Genomic DNA, 27,976 nt, shown 5'->3' on the forward strand with positions numbered 1-27,976 from the left:
GGACAAAGGCACGTTTTGGTAACTAGTCCAGAATAAAATTTTTATTTACTTAGTAAAAGTGCAGGGTACCTTTATTTTGGGTTCTCTTGGATTTCACCATAAATCTTTTAAAAAATAAAGCCCGTAGTTGAATCTATGTAAGAGTGAACCATAATGAGCTATTTCAGAGATACTTAGACACAGCCCTACTTTTTAAATGAACCTCGAGGAGAGCACAGCCTGTGAGGACCATATCTCTGGGTACAAGTGAGACGTGACCCAGCAGGTGCCGCTCTGCACTAAAGCCCCGCGGCACTGCCCAGTTCACATGTGTGTCCGTGAAGACCCCAAGGGGAAGTTTGCTGTAGTGTCGTGTGAATGCAAGAGTGGGGGATAGCGGGGTGGAGGAAGTGGGTGGACTGATTCCTTCATCAGAAGGCTCATAGGAGAGCGGCTTTGGTTTGGGGTTTCAAAATGAGTCACAATGAGAGGTTTCCATCCAGGGGCCAGTAAGCAGTAGAAGGGCCTGAGGATGGGAAAGGGGAAGGGACCAGTCACTAGGTGTGGTTGGGGTGGAAGGCAGTGTGGAGTGGAGGACACGCTGAGGGCAGGGGTCCTGGAAGTGGAGATGGCCAGCGAACCATGTCCCGTTAGTTCAGGGCCTGGTGGGTCTTAAGTCATGGTAGGGAGGATGGATGACTAGAATCTCTTTGGTTGTCTCTAAGTTACGGATGACCACATTGTCCTTACCACGTACACCCTCCCGACCCTCTCCCACTCTTCCCTGCTGCGGACTCTCTCCTTTATTCCCCTGCTCTTGTTGCTTCTTTCTGCCCCACGAAAGCCCCTCCCGAGGCAAGCCCATCTCTCCCTGACGGGCCAGTCACTCACAGATTGTATCACCACGCGTCTCTTGTATGGTCTCATAAATGCCAGTGTGATGTATTTGCCACTACAGCTTTAACTAGATCATGGAGGGATTTTAGTCACTTTCTGAGAATGTTTCTCTGACATGATCAGGGAAACAGGTTTCCTTTTTCCCCTATTGCCAACCTGGAGCTAAAGGGGAAAAGATCCAGAATTTAAGCCTACTGGATTGGTAGATGCTCTGATCTCTGATATCCATTTACTATGGTGTCTAGGATGCAGGGAGCTTGAATTGCCCATGAGGGAAGTACTTCCGCTACGACTTAAACCTGTGTAAGTGGGCGTGGGGAAACCATGTGTCCAAAACTAGTGTTACAGAATGCATTTAAAATGTTAGCCCTGTCCTGGAGCAGCCTGCCCTGGCTAATCCAGCCTCTGTCCTGATCTCATCCCGTGCACACCCACCTGTGTGGCACTGTGGGCACTGCTCTGCTTTCCTGCTCTAGAGAATCTTATAGGACCCTCATCGAAGCGGGTCTATCTGATCAGGAAAGCTTCCTGCCAGTGGCCCGGAGCAGAGCATCCTTGACCTCCTTGTTCCTCAGGGTGTACACCACAGGGTTCAGCAGCGGGGTGATGACCGTGTAGGTCACCGAGATCAGCTGGTCCTCATCCCTGGAGTTCTCCGACTTGGGCTTAAGGTAGGCGATGGAGGCGCAGCCGTAGTGGACGATGACCACGGTGAGGTGGGAGGCGCAGGTGGCAAAGGCCTTCTTCCGGCCCTGGGCAGAGGGGATCTTGAGGATGGTGGAGATGATGAGGACGTAGGAGATGAAGACCAGCCCCATGGGCACCAGGATCACCAGCACACTGATGATCAGAGTCAGGATCTCATTGGCTGTGGTGTCGATGCAGGAGAGCTTCATCACGGGTCGGATGTCACAGAAGAAGTGGGCCACCCTCGTGGCACAGAAGGGCAGCCTGAACACAGCCAGCACCTGTGTCATGGCTACGATCAGGCCAATGCTGCAGGCTCCCCCCACCAACTGGATGCATATTCCTTTGCTCATGATGACCGCGTACCTCAAGGGGTCACAGATGGCCACGTAGCGGTCGTAGCCCATGGCCGTGAGCAGGAAGCAGTTGTTGATGGCCAAGGTGATGAAGAAGAACATCTGGGTGGCACAGCCTGCCAAGGAGATGGGCTGACTCAGGCCTAGGAGGTTACAGAGCATCTTGGGTATAATGACGAGGGTGTACACGGTCTCCGAAACAGACAGCGTGCTCAGGAAGAAGTACATGGGCGTGTGGAGGCGGCGGTCAACACTAATGACGGTCACGATGACCACGTTGCCAGCCAGGGTGAAGGTGTAGAGCACAAGGAACACAACGAACAGGGTGAGCTGGTGCTCGCCGAAGCTCGAGAAGCCCTGGAAAGTGAACTCGCTCACCAAAGTGTGATTCTTTCCCTCCATTAAGTCATAGGTAGTATCTAAGAAAGAAAGGAAGAAAAAAAATCACGTGAGGAACCTAGATGGGTGGTTTCTCCCGGCGAGGCTGGCCAAGCTTTTGTGGTCCGTCGGCCCGGGTCTCCGTTTATCTAAATTCGCATTCATGTTCATTTCTTTGGGGCGTAGAGAGTGGAAACACTGTTTTCTCACTAAGAGAAAGGACGTGGCGTTTCGAGTCGAGGGCGGTAAGCACCTCCCCTCGGGGGCTGACCTGTCCTGGGTGAGGAATCGCCGTCTCCAGCCCAGGCCCCGCATCTTCCTACGACTGTAGTGATGACGCCGTTGTCGAGTCATTCATATGAACAGGATACCGAAGTTTTAAATGTTTCCATTTAATTCAGAAAATTGTCATTTTCGTCGAGGTTCGGTCGTGCGGGGGGCTGGGGCGCGGGGAGCTCCAGGGTCTGCGGCCACCAGCTCGCTCCCGAGCAGCTAGGGTTGAGGTGCAGCACCCGCGCCGCATTCCCCTTCCAGTTCTGCTGGTCCCGCTCCCCTCAGCCTCCAGCCTCTTCCTACATACCCGTCAGTGTTCAGAGCCACCCAAAGCCCACGATGCCCTCTAGAATCGTCTGGCCGCCCCCACCCGACCTCCCGGCACCTGGCATCCTCACCTTCATCCTTGCACAGGTCGGTGGCACAGAGCAGCCCGACGACTCTTGAGTGTCGAGAGTGTCGACGGCGCCTTGTGCGTGTTGGTGACCCCAGTGCGTTCGTATGTGCTTAACGTCGTTGCCGTCGGGTGGAGCAGGGCCAACAAGGATACCTGGTGGTCTTCGGATGCAGTAACTGGCCCGGAATTGCCTGGGGACAAAATAAAAAGGGTTTGAAGCCGAGTCCTGCAATCCTGTTCCCGTTGTTGCCCCCATGGCCCAAAGCTGCACCCCTGAATCACACGCGCCAGGGCCAGGTCCCATTGTTCTGCGACTGTGGCGTGCTTCATGTGGGGCCTGGGGTCTGGGCCGGGGTCCTTACAGGTCATGTGCTCTGCCCAGTGAGTGGCCGTTAGGAAGCGGAGTGTGGGGCGCCACAGCGAGGTTTCCCCTAAAGAGGAGGACTGAGTGTCTTTAGACCCCGTGTCCTCGTCTATCTGTGCACCTGACGGCAGCCAACTGCCACAGGACGGGGATGAACTCTAACCTTGAAATTATGGCCCTGGAAGAAAGCAGGACACTATTACCATCCGGGCGGAAAACACACCAAACGTGGTGCGGTTCTTCTGACAGCCTTTGCCCAACTACCAACCACCCCATAATCGTGTAAACAGGTGAGCTACAAAAAAAATAAATTCAATAATAGAAACGACGGTGTTGCCTAAATGGTCCGTTTCGCCTGGAAGTAAAGCAGGTCACCCCCACTGCGGGATGGCGTACTAGGGGGTAAGTAGCAGAGGTCAGCGTTTTGAGCGCTTTTAAAATTAGTCTGCTTTTCAGAAATACGCCACTTTTAGTAAAGGGAATCTGCAGGAGGGTGTAAGGGAGCGGCGTGGCTAACGCCTCCGCTCCTGAGAGTACGTTATGGAAGAAAATGCTGTGACGTTGAAAAAAAAAAAAAAAAACAAAAACAAAACCCCAAAAACTTACGTGGGGTCTCAGGGACCGTTTCTATAGGAGGAGGGTGGTTTGGCGTCGAGGCGCCCGCCGTGCGCAGCGGCCGACTGTAAAGCTGCTCCGTGAAGCTTCGGCGGCAGTGGCTCGGGCCGGTGACTGGTTCAGGGAACGGGGCCCAGGAATCACAGCTCAGCAGTGCCGGGGCCCCACTTCCTAGTAGTCAAGATGCCCTTCAGTCCCGGGGAGTCCTGATTCCTTAGGGTTGGCAGGGCATCTTTGGAAACGCCACATCCAGGAGGAAAACAAATATTTCTAGACACCGGAACCCTTCTCAGCCCAGCCCTGTACAACCTTAAAACCCATATATATGTGTTGTGGTTCCTCCCGTGACCCTTTGTAAACCCTTGAAGTCGTCTTTGAAAGCTCGCTTACTTTTCCTCCTGCAAATCTGTGGGTCCACAGATAAATGGGAGGAGAGGCCAGAGACGTGACCCCTGGGTGACAAGTATTCCCTAATCATGGTCGTGGAGAAAAGGCACCTGGATGTATGTGGTCCTTGCACCTGCCCCAGGGCCAGTCCGGGGACGGAGGTTAGTAGGAAAGTCACGGGGGACTCCTGGGACAGTAGACGTTCCCTCCAGCTCGAGGACGAGCTTTTAACACTCAGGGAAAGTTCTCTGAAAACCCTCTCTTGAGGTTTCTGGGTGCCCTTCCCTGAGCACCCAGGGCTGCAGGAAGCCGACAGCCGGTGCCAGGGGACCTCGTTATGTGTGGGGCTCGTTTCCCACGTCACCTGGGCCTGCGCTTTGGGAACCGCACAGCACTTTCCCTGCACGTAGGAACAGCAGCGGCTTATTTGTCAGGTTTTATTTTTTAAATAAATATTCTATTTTTATACAGTGGGGCCTTGGAAAACCATGGTTACAAAGCCCAAGTGAGCTCTAGCTAAGAGCCACTGCTTGGATTCCAGGAACCCGTGCGGTTTTCCCAGTCGTCAAGGACCCTGCTCAGTATCAGAAGCTGGGGTGTGGTGAGGGGTTTTTTTTGTTGTTGTTGTTTTGTTTTAATTATTCCTTAAACTTAAACAGTCAAATCTGGCTATCGTTTCTCTCCCGTGGGATTCAGAAGTGGAAAAGCAAAGCTCAGTAGACCTCTCTAGACGGCCGGGAGACCACTGCGTGAGCTGGGATTTCCCCCTCAGGGACCATCAGGCTGCGCCTCTCAGGCCTGTCACCACGCTGGCCTCCGGGCCCCAACCCCATGCACTTCTTTTCCTTGACAGTATCTTATTCTCACTATTTTTTGTTTAATGTTATGAAACTAAAACTGAGATGTGGGCATCTCGGTGGCTCAGCGGTTTAGCGCCACCTTCGGCCCAGGGCGTGACCCAGGAGTCCCGGGATCGAGTCCCACGTCTGGCTCCCTGCAGGGAGCCTGCTTCTCCCTCTGCCTCTGTCTCTGCCTCTCTCTCTCTCTCAAATAAATAAAATCTTAAAAAAAAAAAAAACTGAGACATATTAAAAACATTAGGTTTATGTGAGCAAAAATCCAGTCCAGCAGCCCCGAACGGGAGTGGTTAGGAGTGCTCTCCCAGCAGGAGCTCGCAGAGATGCTTTTAGAGAAAAGGTGGAAGCAAAGTGAGGGCAGAGCAACTGGCTGTAGCGTCAAGCCTACTTGGCTCTTTGTGATTGGTTCTCCTTAGTGTCTTGATTTCATGACCTTGAGGCATTTATAGGCTTAGATTTTGGTTCCTGGGCAGCCCTGGTGATCCTGGGGACCCAGGATCCAGTCCCGCTTCGGGCTCCCTGCATGGAGCCTGCTTCTCCCTCTGCCTGTGTCTCTGCCTCTCTCTCTCTGTATCTTTCATGAATAAATAAATATAATATTACAAAAAAAAAGATTTTGGTTCCTTTATGTAGGCCCGGTGGCGACATCAGAGCTGCCCAGCCTGTGGCCTCTGTGCTTAACCCATCTAACCTACAGACCCTTGTCAGTTCTTCCAAGTTAATTTTTCAACAGTCGGCAGAAAGGAAGTGCCTATATTCATATCTTGACAAACCTGAAAAACATCCCTGGTTTTTTTTTTTAAATTTTTTTTTTATTTTATTTTTCTCTATTCCCACTTCCTTCTCTACTGAATTTGTGGTCATTTTTTAAATTTAGAAGAGTATAACATGGAGTTTATAGCAAATACAAAAAAAAAAAAAAATGTTGGTTACCATTTGCCCGTATCCCTATCTGTATCAGAGACCTAAGAGGAAAGATGAGCCAAACTAGAATTTTGTAGGCAACTCAAAATTTTTCTTTGAATTGTCATCAATGAAGCTAGCATCTCACCCTCTCCTCTTGTTTTTTTGTAGCCAAATGGTTTCTTCATTTGCCTTACAGCGTTTGCTGGTTCAGCGTCCAAGTAGGATTGGCTTGGATTAGGTGGTCTCTCGCTTCTGGGTCACCTTGCTGGTTTCTCCTTCCCTCTAGTGAGAACAGAGAAATTGTCACCCTGGGAGTCACCGGAGACACAAATCGATTTGAGGCATGAGGGGGGCCTCCCTCCCCTAAATGGAAGCCACCATCATGCCTCTTGGGCCAGAGACCAGCAGGGCACCTTTGCCAACACACCTTCAGGGCAGGGGGAGCTTCCTGCCGGCACAGTCTGAGCTCCCCCGCCCCCAAATTAGGCCTCGTTAGAGGAGGGTGCTCTAGTAACCCTAACTTTCCAGTAGAGAAGGTGTCCTTTTACCTTTCAAGGGGTGAAAAAAGAAATCTGGCCAAATCCTGAGTTTATGAATCACTGAGAAAGGGGGAAGGGCCGCGGTTAGGGCTCTGCTGAGCAGCTGGCGGCCAGCAGGTGTCTCAAGGGGTGGCCGCGCCACCTCCAGGGAGGCTGAGGCCTGGCCCCAGGCAGGTGTCCTCGGCCACGTCTGCCAGGGCCTGTGCCGAGCTCGGCCATCCAGCATGCAGGTCGGTGGCACAGCACAGAGCTCCGGGCTCAGGGCGGCGGGCGGCGGGGATGGGCCTTGCGGGGACCAGTGCCCTATAGCTGCGGCCCAGCTGGGGCTCGCCCTCAAGCCAGTCTGTGATGCCAAGCAAGCACCTGAAATGCTGCCACCTGGTCCCCGCAGGTGGCCTGGGCTTCCCCTCCCTGCCCGGTGCTCCGGCTCCAAGGGCAGGCCGTGGGGGGCAAGTGGGACAGAAGCCGCATGATTCCCTGTGACCGGGCCGGGGACTTGGTCCCCACATGGGCCGCACCAAGCCTGCTGGGCGGGGGTGCTGCGCAGGCAGGGAGGCAGGTGGGACGTCCCTTGGTGCCCAAGCCATCTGCCCCAGCCACTTAGCCTGCGGCCTGAGACGGGCCAGACTCAGAGGGAGACGAGGTTAAAACCAGGCTGATTTCGGACGTTCCTACTTCGGGGTTTGCAGGACCCTAACGTCCTGTGTGAAATGCTCACGTGCTGGGGATTCCTGGAGCACAAGGGGGACGTGCACGCCTCCCCAGGCGGGAGGTCTCCCATCCCCACCAAATCCCACCTTGACGACCTGGGGCGGTACCAACGTCGAAGGGACACGATGCGTTCAGAGGCTGGGCGACGACCGCGAGGCACAGACGGGGCCTCAGTCTTGGCACGACTCGTGAAGCTCCGCCTCGGCTGTCGGACCGAGGCCGCGTGGCGAGGAGCCCGTGGGGGTTCTCGTGGCCTCATGCGGCCCCGGCACGCTGTGATCTTTGTTTTAAGGTCTTTATCTTTTTAGATATTCAACACCGCATTTAAAATCATGCAAGTCGGGCAGCGTGGGTGGCTCAGCAGTTCAGCGCCGCCTTCGGCCCAGGCGTGACCCTGGAGACCTGGGATCGAGTCCCGCGGCGGGCTCCCCGCATGGAGCCTGCTTCTCCCTCTGCCTGTGTCTCTGCCTCTCTCTCTCTGTCTCTCATGAATAAATAAGTAAAATCTAAAAAAAATAAATAAATGAAATCATGCAAGTTGTGAAGCGGAACAACATAAGCATCTGGGAGCTCCTGGCTCGCCTCTAGCGGCTGTCCCGGCCCGCCCCTCCCCGGCCTGTGCTTTTCCAATCTCATGTCGCTTTTGGTCTGATTTCAGACTTGGATTGCGTAGGTCCGTTCACGCGACATGCTGTTTGTCTATAGCCACTTCTGAGCTCCGGGAAAACATATACCGTAGGACACAGTTCACTGGAATTCGCTTTGAAAAGCTTTAGTCACGTTTCCAAGATGCTGAGGCCTCTGCGGTTTAGCGCCCGGCTGCTTAGGAAGGGTCCACGAGCTCGTGCCCCGGGCCAGGGGGTGGTACCGTGGTGGTTTCCAGTTTCCAGATCCGTGTTCTTCTAACGTGTCGTGTTCCCAGGATTTCCACGCACACACCTTGAGCGAAGGTGTCTCCCCTTCAGGAGAGGCCCCAGCTCACGGCGGGAGGGACACATGGCCCGTGGCAGGAGCTCGACGGCCAGATGCGCTGGGCGGCTGGTGGTGTGGGCACACTCAGCGGACGGCCGGGTCCCCGGCGCACCTGTCGCTGCCAGGGGTGGGGGTGAGGGAGCTTCCCGAGTCCTCACGGGGTGAGCGTCTCTTCCAGGTTTCTTAGCCATGAATATTGGTCTGGCCCAGAACCCTCGTTCCTGTCACTGCCCCCTTTCCTACTGGGTCGTGTCTTCCTTGCTCTGTCATGACGGGTTCTTAGCTCTGGGTGCCACCCCTTTAATATAGGAATATTCGCTGCCATCTGATGGTTTTTCTTTTCCTTTCTTTTCTTTTTTAATTTTATTTATTAGTGGGATGCCTGGGTGGCTCGGCGGTTGAGCGGCTGCCTTCGGCTCAGGGCATGACCCTGGCTTTGGGCTCCCTGCTTCTCCCTCTGCCTGTGTCTCTGCCTCTCTCTCTGTGTCTCATGAATAAATAAATACAATCTTTAAAAAAAAAAAAAGATTGTATTTAGTAGAGGAGAAGGGAGCATGAGCAGGGGTGGGGGCACAGGGAGAGCCAGGCTCCCCACACTGGGCAGGGAGCCCTACACGGCACTGGATCCCCGGACCCCAGGTTCACGACCGAGCCACCCAGGCGCCCCTGTTTTTTCATTTTCTTAACTGCTTTTTACTGAACAGAATGATCATAATGTAGTCAAGTGTATCATTCTCGTCTTCCATCATTCACGCTCTCTGCATCTTCCTTGCGTTTTTACCTTCACGTTGCAATGATCTGACTCTCTTCTGAGCATATTAACATCCTGCTCATATTTAAGCCTGATTGCCGTATACGTGCTAAGACAGACGTCTAAATGCATTTTTCTATTTTTAAATGGACAACCAATTACCCTGGCACTTTTGTTTGGAGAGCCTCCTTTCTCCACTGGCCTCTGATTCCATCTGCCATCCCTCCCTGTCGTGCGCACACACGGGTCAGCCGAGGGACTCTTTTCTTCTCCGTTGGTCAGTTTGACTCCCTGGGACAAGGTCACACTGTCTTAGAGGTGAAAACTTTATGATCTTCTTTATCAGAGAGATCAGTTCCTCCTCCTTTCTAGGTAGTTGGACCCTTGCTTCTTCATCACATTTTAGGTCAAGTTTGGAACTGGGCTAAATCCAAACATCGCGAGGGGGATGGATTGATACAGGCTGTCTCTCCATATACTGAAACGTCTTCAATCTTTTGTTGGAGGTCCTCAAGATCGCCATCAAACTAGGCGATTGTCCAGGAAGGACTTCCCAGATGCAGAAAAATGGCTGTGGTTGTGATTAGGATTTACTGCAGTGGCGAGGTGCCGATGCGAGCCAGTGAAGGAGGAGGAGCCGGGGGCGAAAAGTCCAGGAGAAACCCCGTTTCAGCTTCCAAGTGTCCTTTCCCGGTGGGGTCACGGGAACATGTGTGAACGTCCAGGGCCAGTGCACGGCAGCAAGTGCAGGGTGGTGTCCCCCAGGGGATCTCAGGGGTCTTGTTGGGGGTCACTCCCACGGCCCTGCAACGCCTGCCTCACTCAGCTGCGGTGCTCCGGCTCCCGTCCTTGGGGCAAAAGCAGGTTCACCGTAGATCACGTTGTCAATATAAATGATCTGGTCAGACAGGTATCGTTGGCTCAAGGCCTCAACATACAAGACGTTTATCAAACAGAATAATTCAGGGGCTCGGAACCCTCTCCCGGGAGCTGGCCAGGAGCCTGAGCCTGGCTCAGGAGGAGCTGAGCCTGGCTCGGGAGGATGCGGGGCTTGAGCAACCCACGGCCTCCTGAGCGAACCCTTTTCTGCAGAGATGTCTTCAAAGCAAATAATTTTGTCACCTTTTTTTTAAGATGCTTTTTAAAGACACAATTTCAAACTTCTCTAAGTCTTGAGAATTAGTACAAAAATTGCTCCATGTTTTGTATCGTGTAAGCTTCGCAGCCTAGGGTCCCAGCCAAGATTACCCATCGCTTTTCATTATCCTGTGTTGTCCGAGCCTTTTCATCTGAAACGGTTCCTCCGTTTCATCTGTTTCTCCACCTCGATACTCTTACAAACCACAGGCCAAGTATGTCTGTAAAATGTCTTAGTTTGGGTCCACCTGAGGAGCGCTAGAAATCCTAGTTTTTCCCTCACATTTGTCGCCGATTCCTTTTCAATTCTTTCTCGTCTGTCTTCATCCTTCTGTTTAATCTCCTTTTGCGATTAAATTCAGATTGAGTTTTTAACAAGAATGTCACACAAGTGATGCTGTATCATTCTCAGTGTGCCCTGCGGGGAGACACAAGATGTCAGTGTGTCCCAATATTAGCGACGTGACCCATTGAAGAGGAGAGCGAGAGTCTTGTCTCGCAGGGTTGAAGAATGAATCTCGCGGACCAAGGAGAGTGAGCAAAGCAATAGAGTTTTACGAAGCGGGGATACAGAGAGAGCTCTCAGGAGTGAGAGGGGTCCCGACGGGAATGTGGGCCCCCCACCCACAGTCTTTTTTTTTTTTTTTTCCACCCACAGTCTTTTATTTAGGACTGACCGGGGAGCTTGTGGCCTTACCATTCTGGTGGCGTCTTGGTTTTGACTGAGGACTGGTGATACCATCTTTAATGGCTGCTTCTTTGGGGTTGGGTCATTCTTCGTTGGTCACAGGTGACTGCCATAGAGAGACACTTCCCCCCCACCCCCACCCCTGACACCCAGGGCCACTCAGCATTCCTGGGATTTCTGTGAGCCTGGTCACGTAGCCCCTACCCATCTCTCCCTCTCTCCCTCCCTAGCCCTGCCTGTCCCTTACTCAGTGACACCCTTCGGATGGGGGGTCATATACTCCGGGGATGACTGCCAACGTGTATCTTGGAGGGAAGGTTGAGGAAGTTTCTTTCCAAAGGAATTTTCATATGTCAAAGTAGACTTACAGGATCCCGGGGCTCAGGCTATGATCGCCTTTTGCCCTTAGCTAAGCAACAGCATCCAAGCAGATGAGTCCCTCCGGGAAGGTCACTTTTCCTGCCTCAAGGACTTGTCAATGGGCTGTAAGTAGTAAGGAAATACAGTAATTTTTCTTGTGCCTTTGGTTCCCACATCACTATAACGTCTTCTCCACGGTGGTGCCCACCAGACTTCTCTGTTGTGAAGAGTGTTTTCTCTTTCTTTACGGTGACTTAGTGAGAGTGATATCCTGTTCCTCCTCAGACTCTCACCCTGGAGTTTTAGGCTCCACTGATGAGTTTCTAACTCCATTTTTCCCGCTCTAGATTGGTGTTCTATATAAGGAAGGCCTCTATTTAGATACAACCAGATTTAGATAGTGTAGGTGCTACTAGATAATGGCAGATGCTATAACATTATCTTGAGGTCCAGATCATCACAGAATTGGGCAGTGGGGACTGCCTTCGTCTGGCTGCTCTGTTCCTCTGACCTGTCTCCGTTATTCATTAATAACCTCCTTATACACCAGCCCAACAAGATGGTCCAGGTTTGTCTTGTATTTCGCCGGCGTTGGCCCTGGAATCAGCTATTTCTGCAGGGAGCTCTAGTACCTTTCAGCGGAGGATTGTGGTAGAAAGTGAGATCTGGGTGGTAGGTGTAGCTACTGCCATCGCTGTGCGATTCCTTTTAGACTCTCGCCGTGAAAAAACTAGAAAGTGGTGTGTGTCTCGGTGTCTGCCTTCGCATCTACATCTTAAAATCCATGATTTCATAATGGTATCTGCACCTCAGGCTATCTCACAGGTACGCTGCTCTTGCCCCTTCCCGCATTTATGGGTCCTGTCTACGGCAGTAAGAAAGCTGGTTCATATTTTCAATATATTTGCACATTTGCTCATCTAATATACATAGAAAGTTGCTTCTAAATTGCTCACCTCTGCTGAGTCAAAAACCAAACCTACTAAATAGAATTTAGAAATGTTCTAGGCATATACCTGAGCCTGTGTTTTTGTAATCCAAATGGACTATATCCTGTGTACGGTTATAAACTTTTTCATGTAACAATGCACTTGAGATGTCTTGACAGATCAGCATGTGAAGATCTATGCATTCATTTGAACAGCTGCACATTGTAGAATAAGGATACAACATAATTTACTTAACCCATCCTGTATCAGCGCATAGTCAAGCTTTGCGGGTTTTGACATTTTTTTCAGGAATATTCCAGAGAATCACTCTTCCTGTATAATTGTGCGCTCCCGTGAGGGTATCTGTAGGATATGTTCCTGAAGGTGAAATTCCTGGTGCATTTAAGAACTTAATAACTACCGCTAAACTGAAGCCAAAATCGGATGTACACATCCATATGGCATAACTGAGAACTCTTCCTTAGTCACACTTGCACCAACCACAGGCTTTGACCAATTATTTTGGTGTTCGGCGAGCTGACAGGTAAAGAGGCTCTATTAATTTTTGAATTTTTATTTCTCTAATTAAGAAAGAGGCTGGGTATCCTTTCATATGCTTGTTAGTCATTTGCACTTCCTTTGCTGTGACTGTCCCTTTACATATCTTGCTCATTTTTTGTATTGTCATTTTCTTGTAATGAGTTCTATAATAGGGAAATATGCCTTCTATCATACATGTTGCAGATTGCTTGCTTCCATTTATCACTTTTACTGAGTTTATGGGTCTGAAATTTTATTAGTATTGTATTTATGTGCGCATCAGGGCCTTCCGAACTACAAGACTATTTTTTTCTGAAGTATCCGTATTTTCATTTGTACCTTTTATGCTTCAATATGTGATTCATCTGGAATTTAATTGGTTGTAAGAAACAAACGTAGAAATATTTCTTGAAATAAAATCAGATATACCTTTTATTATTCCCCAATCTAGGCATTGTCTCAACACCATTGAAAGGAGAGCAGGGTTTGCCTTTCCAAAATGTGTCTCTCTGGCATGGGGATTATTTTAAGCCAGTTATTTTTAACAGCACACACGGGTGAAGCTCTGAAAACTGAGCAGAATTGTAAGAGACATTCGCATTTATAAGGGAAATCTCCAAAAAAAAAAAATAAAAATAAGGGAAATCTCCATTAGTAAGGGTGTCTCCCTCTCTGAACAGGAAGATGGGGGTGACTCCATCTGTGGAAAGTCTTATCAAATCTGCACAACAACCTTGTTTACTGTGCTTTCCCTGGTCACCTCCCAGGAATCCCCCCTCCACCTCCAACGGACTCCTTGCTTGTATTTAAGGTGATGGCTTTGTTTATTTGGGGGGGGGGTTACTTAGTTTTTCTGGTTGTCTCCCATGCACATAGGAGGTATATATGCCGTTAAACTTTGATTTTCCATTAACTTGTTTTATATCAATTTTATATCAATTATTAGATCAGCCAAAGAACCTAGAAGAGGGAAAACGTTTCTGTCCCTAGGTCCTACATTGAATAATAAAAACACCATATAAATCAGTACTACAGACTGCTACCATATGCAAATCCCCCCACACCTGCCCCCATCATTGTTCTCTGGAATTTCTCTAGTTATTCTCATGTTTTTTTACAATTGTTGGCGATTTTACTGATTTCTGATTTGTATTCATAGAAATTTAAGGAGAATAAACATCCTTAGTCTTCACAACACTGAGGCTTTCCATCCAAAGTAAGATTAAAAAAAATTTTTTTTATGTGTCTCATAGGGTATTAAAATCTTCTCTATGTAGAAAATGCAAAAAAAAAAAAAAAAGAAAATGCACATTTCCTATTCCCATGTATTTGCTATATTTTGTTTCATTTAGAAACGGGCTACTTCTATTATATTTTCTAAAGATCTATTGATTTATTGCTGATCTTTCCCACTCATTCTCACTGGTACCCTGATCCAAATAATTTCTCAATTTATAAAGTCCTACACTCTCTATCTGCGCGTGTTTCTGTCATTCCGGGCTACTGCTCCTGCTGGTGTCTCTTTTGTCCCCACCCTACTGAGGTTCCATCCCCTGTCATGGTCAATCATTGCCTTGCATTGACCTTTAATTCACTTGCCCCTGTCTTACCTGGCAAATATACCAGCTTTGGTTAAACCAAATGTTCCTTGCCCAGAGCACTTCACTGATGAAAAATGTCACTGTTGTAACTTAATTAGCATGGGTTTGCTCCTTGGTGAGTTACACACAGAAACCACACCAGGTGGAGTTGTCACACAAAGGAAACTTTATTTGAAGCAAATAAAGAGATCCTGAGGAATAACTTTTAAAACCATGACCCCCACCCCAACCCCTCCAAGCAAGGGTGCATAGGTTCCTTTTATTTGGGGTTAGCATGAACTTTTGTTTGAGAGAGCACAAGCTGGGAGAGGGGCAGAGGAGAGGGAGAAGCAGGCTCCCCGCTGAGCAGGAGAGCACCAGACTTGCTCCAACCCAGGACCCCAGGATCCTGACCTGAGCCAAAGGCAGATGCTAAACGGACTGGGCCACCCAGGGGCCCCAGGATGAATATTTAGAAAGGGGATCCTTGTCACCATTTGTAGAGGTGGGCATAAGGTCACAAATGCATCTTCAGGAAACAGACCAATTTGTTATGTTCATGGAATTGTGCTTGGGTGGAGATTTTAGCATCACAATGGAGTAAAGGTAACTGTGGGTCCCATCAGGGGTCCAGCTCAGGTGTAAGTCAGGGTTGAGCTCCTACTGGTCTGGGGTCAGGGGGAGCTCCTCCTCAGGGAAGTTGTTACTGCTGGACGGGGTAGTTATGGTTTCCACCAAGGGATGCTTGTGGCCATCGGGTCTTTTGCCTGAGTTAGCAGGTCAGCTGGAAAGAAGAGCTGAAGGAAGATGTGGGACAAAAGTTGGTGGGTACAGGCTGGGTGGGCAGTAAAGGTCAGGTCTTGGGGTCTTGCTGGTGTCACTGATGGCCAGTTGTGATATTGTGATTTGTAAAAAACATTTGGTCAATCAGATCACCAAAAAATACCTCATATATATATTTGGTTTTCCTCCAGGCTGCTGGGCTCATTGCTCCCCAAACCCATGGAATTCCTTGAGCAGTTAGAGCAATAGGAACATCTTTTGCTACATTGAAGTATCACCTGGTGTCCCGTTCTCAGGATTCAGAGCCAGAGGGTGAAATGAAGGTCTTATTAATCATAACGAGCTCCTTCAACCACAACGGAGTCTCTGGCAATGAGGTGACTTTTGGACAATACCGAAGGATGGGGCAAGGGGTTCTGAATCAAGGTCAGGGGAACCAATCACATGATTAGAGAATTGAAACTTTCAGTCCCACCCCCAATACCTCTGGGGAAGAAAGAGGGACTGGAGGTTGAATCAATCACCAATGGCTAATGAGGGAATCAGTTGTGCCTGTGTCATGAAACCTTCATAACAATTCAGAAGAATGGAGTCCAGAGGGCTTCCAGGCTGGGGACGCAGGACACACAGTTCACAAGGTGCTCAGTACCTTGCCCTATTGTCTCTTCATCTGACTGATGATGATTTGTATCCTTTAACATCCTTTATAACAGATCTGTAGCCTAGTGAGTAAACTCATTGCCCGAGTTTTGAGAGCCACTCTAGCCAATTAATCTAAGCCAAAGAAGGGATCACGGGAGCCTCTGATTTATAGCCAGTCAAGTGACAGCCTGGGCTTGCAACTGGCATCTGAAAGAAGGTGGGGTTAGTCTTGTCAGACTGGATCCTTCACCTGTGGGATCTGATGCTGTCTCCAGGGTCAGAATTACAGGACACTCATCTGGTATTGGAAAAATTGCTTGGTGGTGTGGAAACCACCTCCACATAAAAAATGGTGACCAGAACCCCTTTACTGGTCCTACTTAAAATTCATGACATTAACAGTAAGTGGGGTAGTGATGCTGCTGGGCAACCTGCTCTATTTCCTTACCTACCCTACGTATCTCCCCCCTCCCCGCCCCTTTTGGGATCTTTCACACATTCTCTCTTGTCCTCCAACTTCCAAAGGTTCTTCCAGAGGTTCTTCTGTATCCTCGTTTTCAGTACATGACTTTATTTTCTATCTCATTAAGAATTAAAAGCAATTAGAAGAGTCCTTGTAAGCATCGCCACCACCACATTCACCCACCACGTGTGCCTGTGCTTCGCTTCTGAGCTGAGTACACCCTCACCCTGGGGAGCACTCCATCACCCCTGGCTGGGCGCCTCTTCCTCACTCAGGGCCTGGCTCAGCAGTTCTCTCCTGTCTCCTTTGATTGATCAAATTTGTGCTAGATCACTTTTGTTTACAGACTTCTTTGTTCTTATTTCCCTTGTGCTAAAAGAATAAAAAAACAAGAACAATCTTCTTTGGTCCCATGTCCTTCTCCAGCTACAGGCCCATTTATTTACTTCCTTTCCTAACAAAACCCTTTGAAAGAAATTCCATAGTCTTCAATTACTCTTTCTGAGCTCTTGAATCCACACTAAATAGGCTTGTTCACCATTACTCTACCAATGCAGATTTTTTTTCAATGAGACTAATCACCCCATTTTGCCAAATCTAATGATCAATCCTAACCCTACTGGGCATATTGACAGCGGTTGATCCAAATGAGTAATTATTTTTTGGAAACCTGTTTTCATGTAGCTTCCAGAAAATGCCCAGAGCTTTCGTGCTTCTCATTTTGTACCCCCCTCCCCTCCCCCACCCCGCCATGTCCTCTCTCTCTCTATCTTCTTCAGTATCTTGATGTTGGAGCACCTCAAGATTCAGCTACAGACCATTTCTGCGTTTATCCTTGCAACCTAATGATCACTTCTTCTTTTGAGTTTAAACACTTCACAAATTAAATCTCCAGTCTATACTGTTTTCCAGTCTGTGAAGTTGTATGTTCAATCGTCTGCCCGTTATCCCTACTTGGATGTCCACTTGACATCTCAAGTACAATGTGCCCCAGCTGAACACAGTGGGGCTGAACTGGCCCACTCCTCACTCAAAGGCACACCTTATTCCAAGCTGCCATTGCTATAATATGGCGCTACAGCAAGGTCCTAACTAGTCTTTCCCTATTTCCCATTTGGCTCTGGGGGTTGATTTTTCCTTGCAGTTAGCAGCCACAACAAAGATGTTAATATATAATTCAAATCAAGTAATCCCTTGCTCAGATGTTCCCACAATGACTGCCCACTCTCTTTGAATAAAACTCAGAGTCTGTACCATAGCTTATAAGACCACGATGTGACTTCCCCCCTTAGTTGTCCTGGTTATTAACTCCACCTGCACTGGCTATTTGTTGCTCCTCACATATGCCAGTTAACCCTCCGTGGGCTCTTCCCATGCTCTGATCTCAGCCTGGAGTGTTCTTCCCCTGGGTTCTCTTATGGCTCAGTCCTTCCTTCATTTTTCCGCTCAAGTCACTGCAGGCCTTTCCTGACCTCCAGGATCTGGAGGTCTCTAAAAGATCTGCTCTTCTCGCTGCCAGGAAAGACTATGCTTTTGTCCTTTTTTGCTTTATCTTCAGACACTTATCCCTTACTGAGATAACATATATTACATACATACTTTGAAAATCATATATGTTCTTGAGTATGAACTGTGACGACAGGTCCTTTGTTCACAGCTTGTTTGTTTTTATTAGTGCTTTTTGCTTCCTTCTATTTAGTATTTTATCTGGTATACAGTTTCCCATCCCTTATTTTCAACCTTTATTTTGTTTCAGATAGTGGTAAGTGCTATAACCACCATAAAACAGCTAATGGGGAATGTCATTGGTTGGCATTATGGTAAATGAAGTGGTCAGGGAAGGAATCCCTGAGGACAGCTGCTCATTTCCCTTGAGGCCTGAATGATGGGGAATGAACAAGCGGGAATCTGGAGAACAGCACTCTACAGTGAAGGGATGGCAAGTATGAAGATCCTAAGTGGGAATAAACCTTCCATGGGGATGGGTGCTTGAGTAGCAGGCTATTAGCAGTAAAAGATGAGGTCCTTCCTAAAGGCATGGGTGGTACGGACAGGTGGGGCCTTTTAGGCCACCATGAGGAAAGTGGATTTTATTTTGAGTGCAATGGGAATCCATTGGATAGTTTAATCAGGGGAAGGGTGTCATCTGGTTTTCATTTTTATTTAGTTTTCTAATTTTTTGTTTTCATTTTTAGAAGATAACTTTGCTATTATGTAGAGAATTGATTGGAAAAGAACAAGAGTAAACAAGGGGAGTGCGCAGCAAGAGATTTTTCTGGATAAAAGTAGTTTCAGTGGAGGTGGAAGGAAATGGATAAATTCATGTGGTGTTTTGAAGATAGAACTGACAAAGCTTGTCAGGAGACACCAGTCTAGATGGCCCCACAGGCTCATTTTCTCTTTCCTGTTAGTAGCTTGGCAAACAGCTGACAGAGCAGTTCTAAGGAACTTGGGTGGAAGAAGACGCAGACACCAGCTGCCGAATTTTCCCTGCTGCCCTTCTCTCTACATGGCTGTTTCCACCTGGGCTATTTCCACCTGGGAGCTCCTGTTGCTAGATAATCACTTAGATGGTCCCTGTTTCTTCTTTTTTAAATAAATGTGCCATTCCCACAGTATAACCAGCCCACTTACGCACAACTATAGCTACAGGTTAATGAGAGTTTGGGAGATTGTGTGCACTCTTGAAGATTTTCTCCTTATAACTTTGTTTTGCTTAACACCCTGTAGTGCTGCTAGGATGTTATCTTTGCCCTCTTTTGCATAAAAATGTGCTGACGGATTCAGTGCTGGGGAGGAGGAGGGAAAAAAAAAGATTCCAGACAGGCTCACTGGCTTTCGGATTGAGCAACTGGGTAGAGAGGGTGCCATTTACTAGGAGGGATGTACACTAATTTGTGTGTTTTATTTGGAACGATCCTAGACCTCTAAATGGAAGTGCCAGAAGAAGGCGGCTACTTACACAAGCCTGCATCTGGAGCTGGAATTATACATTTGAGATTTGCCCTTATTCTTTGTTATCAGCATAAAGCAACAAGAACCAAAGTCATAGAGAAAGTGGTCAAAACTTTCCACAAGAATCTCAGCCCCAGGAAATTCTAGAAATCATATGATGTAAAATCAGGATAATTCTACCAAAACTTTGTGGAATAAATAACCACAATACTCTTTAAAAAGGTGGGAAGCCTAGAAAAGGAGGAAACCCTTCAAATTATTTTATGAAGTGAACAGCATTAAAAACAAAGGCTGATTTGTTTATCACACGTACACAGGACACACGTGTGGGGGAGGAAGAATTTATTTTACCCTTGAAGGTTCTTCTGGCTTCACTAAGAATCAAATTGACATGAGAGAGATTAACAGGAGAAAATCAAGTTTATTTTTTATTTTTTTATTTTTCAATGTGAAGATCTAATTGCTTTTATTTAGTGATTTATTTAATGCTGCCAGGCAGCATCCCATCTAACACAGAGAAGGTGCTCTGACAAAAATCAAGTTTAATAGCAAATATATGAGGAATCCACACAGACATGGGATTTCAAAGACAAGCATCGGAAGCTTCAGTGAGCTCAGGAGAGGGGCGGGGTCTGGGGATACAAAGGGGAGGAAGACCCTGAGGGGGAAGGTGAGAAGGGGAGCTTTGGAAAGCAAAGGTGCTCTATTATGCAGTAAATTCCTTAGGTAAAGAGGAATCTCTGCTACCAACACTCTTCCTGGGACTGATATACATAGTTGAAGAGGGGAGGTCAAGAGCTTTTCCTGAATCTGCTGGATTTCAATCGCTTTTAACTCAAAATAGTGTTCACAAAAAAGTAGCCCATCTTCGGCTGCCGGCTCTAGGCAGACGCAAAATACAGATTTCACTGAAGTAAATAGAGAAACCAGTGTTAGATTAAAATAGTGTGCTGTGACGGGGTGTAATGCAATACTGCATGTGATCAATAGCAAAACTCTTGGATCGAAAACTTCTTGGAGTTCAAAACTTTACCATTTATGAACTGTGTGAACTTAGGCCTATTATTTAACTTCTAGGTGCCTCAGTTTCCTTTTCTGGAAAGTAGTTCTAACAGTATTTATACCTATCAGGTGAGGGTAATGATAGTATCTATATCATAGGATTGTTTTGAGGATGAAATCAGCGGATTAGCATATATCCTTAGAAAATTGCCTGACACATAGTAAGTATTCAATATGTTAGCTATTAAAGCAACAAACAAGGAGGGTTCTGAATTTTTAAATCTATTAATAAATTTAATAAACCATAAACCATATAAAAAGAGCAAAATCATATGCCTTTCTCTCTAGATGCTGAGAGACATATGATCAAATATGACTTCTATTCTTCATTTAAAATACTCAATTAAATAGGATTAGATAAATAATTCCTTAACATGAAAAGGTATCTCAACTAAAAATCCAGCATCGGGCTTCATAGGGGAAAATGAGAAACCCTCCCATTAAATGAAACAAAATGATCACTATAACCATTATTGTTTAACTCTCAAACAACTCTGTATTGTTTCAACTCTGTTTAACTCTGTCTCTGTTTAAGTCTGCAGATGAACATAAATACATCAAGAGAAAGAATTAAAAGGTATAAAAACTGTAAAGGAAAGGGTAGAATTATAATATTTCCCAGGTGATATAATAGAATACTCGGAAATAACCCAAGAGGATTCACTGAAAAATTATTACATCAAAATTATTCTATAAAGAGTCTGGGTTCAGATTTATCATCATCCTAGCTACACAGAAATAAAACCCAATTAATAATATAATGGAAGAAAAGCCATTTTCAATTGCGAAACTATAAGAAATGTCAAAGAATGAACTTAAGAAATGTGCAAAATTTACAGAAAAATGAAGTTCTGGTACAGATAAAATGGTATAGATTCATCTCTCCCCTTAAGTACAACCATAACCCCTGGAAATAACCCAAGAGGCAACCAAAGGAGAATTCTAGGTGGTAAGAGGAGCAGCACCAGTGGCAGGAAATCCTAACCTCCCCCCATCCTGGATCAAATAGGAGTCCCTCCCACAGTAGCTGGTGAGCCTATCACTACTTGCACGGGGACCCATTAGGGAGCCGCACTAACAGTAGCCACGGAAAGTGTGTTCTCTACTCGAAGGGCCTGTAGCTCCGTGCCCTGACCTGAAACACTAGGGCTGCTGCTCCCACCAACTCCAGTTCTGGAAGCCTCTTTGACATGTGAGCCTGATGCTTCCTTCCTCCCTCCAACTTCCCTCCATCCTTCAGCGACATGAGTTTAGGGGTGGGGTGTACAAGTAGGAGAGGATCTCCATCCCCACATATAAGGGGCATGTAACCCTAACAAGTACCTGTCTAGAGAAGTCTCCATCCCCACAAGCTGAGACTCCTCTCCAGCTTGGGGAAATCCCTTCTAACCCTCAGGCAACACCAGTGAAGTCATATCAACAGCACCAAATAAGCCAAACACACCCCCCAAAACAGAAAATGTTCTGAAAATTAAAGGTTACTGAAACTACAGGCAAAAAAAGTAGGTCAGGCCCTGCATACTAATCCTAAATTAGGCAACTACCTGCTGAAGTGAAAGATTTAAGTAGGGTCTATAGTCTTCTAACATAATAGACAAAATGGTCAGGATACAAACTCAAAGTAACAGAAGGATGATAAAAGTTCTAAAAGCATAAAAATTTAAGCATTATGTTTCTGACAAATCCACAGGTCAAAGTCTCAAAAGAAAATATAGAAAAAAATGGAAATGAATGTATGATTTATCATGCAGATGCAGCTAAAGCTGTGCTGCTGGGGAAATTTATAACACTAAATGCTTACATTAGAAAGGAAGGAACCTCTCAAAATAATAATCTAAAGTTCCTACCTAAAGAAAGTAGAGTCACAAAATCCCAAAGCAAGCAAAAAAGAATGATAAAGAGCAGAAGTCAATGAAATTGAAAATAAGAAAATAGAAAAAAATCAGTGTAACAAATTGGGCTCTTTGAAAAATCAATGAAATTGATAAATCTCTAGAAAGACTAACAAAACTTGACACAAGTCACAATTATCAGGAATGGAATGAGGGTATCACTACAGATTCTGCAGCTATTAAAAGGATAATATGGAAGTACTGTGACCAACTTTGTTTATAAACCCAACAACGTGAAATGGATCAAGTCCTCAAACTACCAAAACTCAACCATACAATCTAAATAATCCTATAACATTGGAAAAAAATGAGTAGTCTTCTAAAAATTGAATTCATAATCTAAAAACTTCTGAGAATGAAATCTCCAGGCCTAGATGATCTCACTGGAGAAATTACCAAACTGTGAAAGAAAAATTAGCACCAAGTATGAACAGTCTCTTCTAGAAGACAGGAGGATAGGATACTGATCAACTTACTTTGAGTCCATAATTTGAGGCCAGTATTATCCTGGTACCTAAACCATGTAAAGGCTGTAGAAATAAAACTACAGGTCAGTATCTCTCATGCACTTATATGCAGGAATCCTCAACAAAATATTAGGGAACCAAATCCAACAAATAAAAACCATTACACATCGTGGGGCACGTAGTGGCTCAGTGGTTGAGCATCTGAGTGCCTTCGGCTCAGGGCGTGACCCCAGGGTCCTGGGATGGAGTCCCACAATGAGCTCCCTGCATGGAGCCTGCTTCTCCCTCTGCCTGTGTCTCTGCCTCTCTCTGTGTGTCCCTCATGAATAAATAAATAAAAATTTTTAAAAAATTACACATTGTGACCAACTGGATTTATTTCAGGAATGCAAAGCTACATCAATAGTCACAAATCAGGCAATGGTATCCACCATATTAACAGACTAAAGAAGAAAGATCATGTATCAACTGACACAGGAAAACACTTGATGACATCCAGCACTCATGACAAAAAGTTCTTTGCAAGTTTAGAATAGAGGAAAATTATCTCAATTTGATAAAGAGCATGTCCAAAAAACTTATAGAAAGCATTATCCTTCATGGTAAAAGACTGAATGCTTCCTGTTCCCCACACCCCTCACTCCAAATTAGGGATAAGGCAAGAATGTCTGCTCCCACCACTCTCATTTAAGGCAGTAATGGAAATTATAGTCAGTGCAATACGGCAGGAAAGAGAAATGAGGCATATAGATCAGAAAGGAAGAAATGAAACTACTCCTATAGTTACGTGGATGACATAATTGTCTATGTAGAAAGACTGAAGGTACCTACCAACCCCTGCCCAGAACTCCTAGAACTAGTGACTTAAGCAAAGTCACAACATAAAATATCAACACGTGAAAATCATTCCTATAAACTAACACTGAGCATCTGGAAACCAAAATTAAAAGCACAATTTCTCCAAAGAAAAATGAAATGCTTAGGTATAGAATGTAAGATTTGCATGCTGAAAATTACAAAATGGTGATAAAAGAAATCAAAGGAGACTTAAATAAATGGAGAGACCTATTGTGTTCATGGATTAGAAGACTCCACATCATAAAGATGTCAGGCCTCCTTAAATTGATCCATAAATTTGATACAATTCGTATGAAATCCCAGCAAGGTTTTCTGTGGACATAGATAAGCTTCCTCTAAAATTGATATGAAATACACAGGACCTAGCATAACTAAAATGATCTTGACAAAGATTAAAATGGGAATACTCGAACCAATATTGAGGCTTGCTATATGGCTATGTTAATCAAGACGGGGCAGTATTGGAGCAAGAGGCACGTAACTCACTGGAACAGAAGGAAAGCCAGAAATCCACAGAAACGGGTTCGATGGACTTTTGATGAATGTGCAAATTCAAGTCAATGGAGGATGATCACCTTTAACGAAGGCTGGAGTAACTGGCTATCTGAAAGCAAAAATTAAACTTTGACCTAAACTTCACACATAAACTAACTCAAAATAGATCACTTAAATGTAAAACACAAAACTATACAACTTTTAGAAAGAAAATTATAGAAACCGTAAAAGTTCCTGATTCAAAAAGAGCCTTAAACCAATGGAAAATAACACTGTTGGTGAATACAGAGATTGAAGATGATTAAGATGTCAATTTTCCATACATTAGAAATGCAGTAGGATCCCAATAAAATAGTACCAGGGTGTGATTTGCTTATATGTGTTTAACTGTGTCAAGAATGCTGTGTGCATTTTTTTTTTTTGATGAGGGTGGGGATTGTAGATTGAACAGGCTGCTTCTAAAATTTATGTAAAACGTTTAAATAAAGCAGAACTTCCAAAAAAAAAAATAAATCTAAGTAATGGCAGATAGCTAGCTCTAGCAAATAAAGCATTGAAAAACTCCATGATCATTAATGTTGTCGACGTGGAATATACAAATGCAGCGGAATAAAAATTCTACGTTGTGTTCACATTCCTCGTTGTTTCACAGGACTTTCATTTGCCCCAGGGTAAACCTAAAAGAATCCAGAAAAAAGTCAATTGAATTTCAAAAAGATTTTTTTAGAACTCATAACTAAAACATCCGTCTTAAAAGCTGAGACAGTTTTTAACTTTTAGCAAACTTTTCTAGCGAGGAAAGTCTCTTTTAACTTACAAATAATTGTGAAAATCAAAAGCTTAAGGACTGAAGTCCTTTATATGTGAAATGTATGATCTAAGTTACAGAGTTAGGAAGAATTCAGGTTTTTCTGCCAAAACAAAGGCATCCAGCCTTGTGGAGTCAACAACCCTGGAGTTGGCTGCATATTGGGAAAGGCCCAGTCTTGCATCTGCCAGCTAAGCCCTGCTGTGGGGTAGAAGGGAGAGGTAGGGCTGGGAAAAGCAGAAAGAGTATGTTCTTACTTCACAGAGAAACCTCTTAGAAAAAGCTAGAATACGGGTGGAGCAGGCCTGAGGGAGTGATGCCTCCAGGTGGGAGGCATGGGGACACCCCACTGACTCCTCTTTGTTTCGGGTCAGGGGTGTAGCTGAATGCCTAGATGCTTTCAAGATGTGGCTGAGGGAGGGCAGTGGCCCTAGAAAAGTCATAAGATGAGGTGCAGGGACTACGCTGGTTAAAGAACATGATGACACCAGAACCTTCTGGATAGATGCCACCAAAGATGGCCTCTGGGGGTCGTGTATCTCCCTTGAACCCAACGTGGGGCAGTTGGCAGTGACCTTGGTCAGGGCAGGTTCCTTCTCTAAGCTGAGAAAACTAGAAGACTTGACCAGAACGTGACTGATTCACCCCAAGGAGAATGAGAAGTGGGGAGGAACAGAACCTTGAATTTAATTATGGTTACCGTAACGTGGCTTATTCACTAAATTGCCCCAGTTTGCATGGAAAGGACGAGGTGACCTTTCCTCCACCTGTCAGATGGGGAGCTCAGAATGACAAAATGAATTCTAGAACCTTCTGAAAGTGAGGTTTTTATGTACCTGCATACTTAGCATATAGAAAAAGCATGTGATCACTTTACACATTTTGATATTTCTGCATTTCAGAAATGTTCTACAGTGAGAATACCACGTAGTCACATATTGATTGTGTATCTTTTTACAAAGAGCTCAGTATAGTAACTTTGATTTGCTCAGCAATTACAGCTGCTAATCATCATCGTGTAATTCAACACATTTTGTCTCACCCTGTTCACCCTGGTTCATTTTTATATTTTTTTTTTTTTTTTTTTTTTTTTTTTTTTTTTTTTTTTTTTTTTTCATTTTTATATTTTTGAGGTGAGGAACGGCAAATAGTCTTCTATTATTCCATTTCTGACTCAGTTGCTTTAGTTTCATGGAAGTTTTCATGTCAAAAATCCTCTACTGTTGACTTTTTTTTTTTCTTTTTAGCTTTTTGGGAGTAATAGTACCTAATTCATCAGAAAGGAATTTTGTTGACCCTTCTTCATATTTTCACTGAACTCTCCTTCCTTGCCTTTGTGACGTGGCTCAGGAAGGGCAGGAGGAGACCCAATCCAAAGGACCTTTCCCAAATTCTTGCCCTACCAACTGTCCCCTTGTCCTTCCACGCACTCTCCTCTCACTGGAAGCTCCCATTTGGATCCTCCTGTAGTTTTTCTTTCTTTCTTAGCCGATTTCACAGGGTTCTTTCAGCAACCTGCTCCCTGAGCCTCCTGTCTGCTCTTCTTCTGAGCTCTTCGTTGGTCATCCTGTCCACAGGGGAGCCATTGCTTTCAGCCCCACAATGACTCCTTCGTGGGGCTTATGTTCAGCCAGAAGAAACAAAGAGACCAGGGTCACGTGCACTTGGTTGATGCGGCCAGAGCCCCATGGCTGTCGCATGTGGCTAGGAGTCCTCTGCACTTAACTCCCCTCCAACCCCACCCCAGTTCCTTTTGGAGCCCCACATGTGTGTGACAGGAAACTTGCAGCGGGTTGCTCGAAAACCTCCTCTCTAGAAGGTTTCTAGCTGATCCCAAACCCATTTCCTAAAAGATATCTCTATTTTTGCCTTGCTTATCTTATTAAAACACAAGGCGATTAGTTTTTGGCACAGTATCCTTTCTAGTAACCACTTGTTCAAACACCCAACTTATGTGAAAAGAAGATTCAGTCACATACGATTTTAATGTGGTTTATACTTCAGCGAAGTGGACTGGTCACTTTAAGCTTGAGATGAATGCTAGATCACACCCTGACCTTGTAATTATCTCCTGGAAGAGGGCCAACTGGTATCTGTTTACACGTCTGCAGAGTGACTTATGTTTTTATTATGTTAACAAAGAGGTTGAGGAAATGAAAATCAATTATTAGAAGCTGGCGCCCAGCATCACTTCTGCTCTGGCCCTGGCTGTGATGGGGGAAATTTCGCCAATCACCTAAAGCCCTTGCTCTATAATTTTACCTATAAGCTTCCATCTAGAAATCGTGCATGTCTATTTGGAGAGAGATTTCGTCTTAGGGAAGGGATTTCCTACCCACCACCCTCCTCAGAGCATCCTGGACTTCTTTGTTTCTCAGACTATACACCACAGGGTTCAGTAAAGGTGTTATGACCGTGTAAGTCACTGAGATCAGCTGGTCCTGATCCCTGGTGTTCTCCGACTTGGGCTTGAAGTAGGCAATGGAGGCGCAGCCGTAGTGGATGATGACCACGGTGAGGTGGGAGGCGCAGGTGGCAAAGGCCTTCTTCCGGCCCTCGGCTGAGGCGATCTTAAGGATGGTGGAGATGATGAGGATGTAGGAGACAAAGAGGAAGGTGGCAGGGGCTGTAATGGCCAAGAGACTTATAACTAAGGTCAGGATGTCATTAATGACTGGAGTAGCACAGGCCAGGTCCAACACAGGTCGAACATCACAGAAGAAATGCTCAATCAGTGAGTTGCAAAAAGGCAGTCTGAAAATGGCCACAGCCTGAACCAGGGAGAGCAAGAACCCTGAGGCACAGACCGAAGATGCCAGAATGGTACAGACCCTCCAATTCATGATGATCGAATAACGAAGAGGGTTACAGATGGCCACGTAACGATCAAACCCCATTACTGCTAGCAGGAGACAGTTGGTGATGGCAAAGCCAAGGAAGAAAAAGAGCTGAGTCCCACAGCCCACCAGGGAGATGGATTGGCTCAGACCTATGAGGCTGGAAAGCATGCGTGGGATAATGACCAGGGAGTAGAAAGTCTCTGACATGGAAAGAACACTCAGAAAGAAGTACATGGGGGTGTGGAGGTGGTGGTCGATATGGATAATAGTCATGATGATGACATTGCCAGCCAGAGTTGGGATGTAGAGGGCCAGAAACACGGCAAAGAGGGTGAGTTGATGTTCTCCGAAGTTGGAGAAACCTTGGAAAACAAACTCCGTCACTTCTGTGTGGTTGGTTGTCTTCAT

The 27,976-nt window shown here is 46.1% G+C and overlaps 2 protein-coding genes across 2 annotated transcripts in view; one reads left to right on the forward strand and one right to left on the reverse strand.

The window, feature by feature from the left end:
• LOC112642957 (olfactory receptor 10J3-like) overlaps positions 1-27,976 on the forward strand; it is a 148,423-nt gene that overhangs the window by 97,148 nt on the left and 23,299 nt on the right. The window lies entirely within an intron of this gene.
• On the reverse strand, positions 70-27,976 carry LOC112642958 (olfactory receptor 10J1-like). Its single transcript, XM_025420712.3, has 2 exons — positions 27,477-27,976; positions 70-2,322 (listed from the first exon to the last, which is right to left on the reverse strand). Exons 1-2 carry the CDS (start codon positions 27,974-27,976, stop codon positions 1,392-1,394), a joined length of 1,431 nt encoding a protein of 476 aa, XP_025276497.1. The 3' UTR covers positions 70-1,391.

Source organism: Canis lupus, chromosome 38, assembly GCF_003254725.2.
Source record: "Canis lupus dingo isolate Sandy chromosome 38, ASM325472v2, whole genome shotgun sequence".
NCBI lineage: Eukaryota > Metazoa > Chordata > Mammalia > Carnivora > Canidae > Canis > Canis lupus.

Bases quoted from the DNA above. Each gene is read 5' to 3' on its own strand.
- LOC112642958 (XM_025420712.3), bottom strand. From the start codon at position 27,976: ATGAAGACAACCAACCACACAGAAGTGACGGAGTTTGTTTTCCAAGGT. The intron at 2,323-27,476 runs TTTTTGCAACTC...TACCTATGACTT, and splicing joins GTGGCCATTTTCAGACTGCC to AATGGAGGGAAAGAATCACA.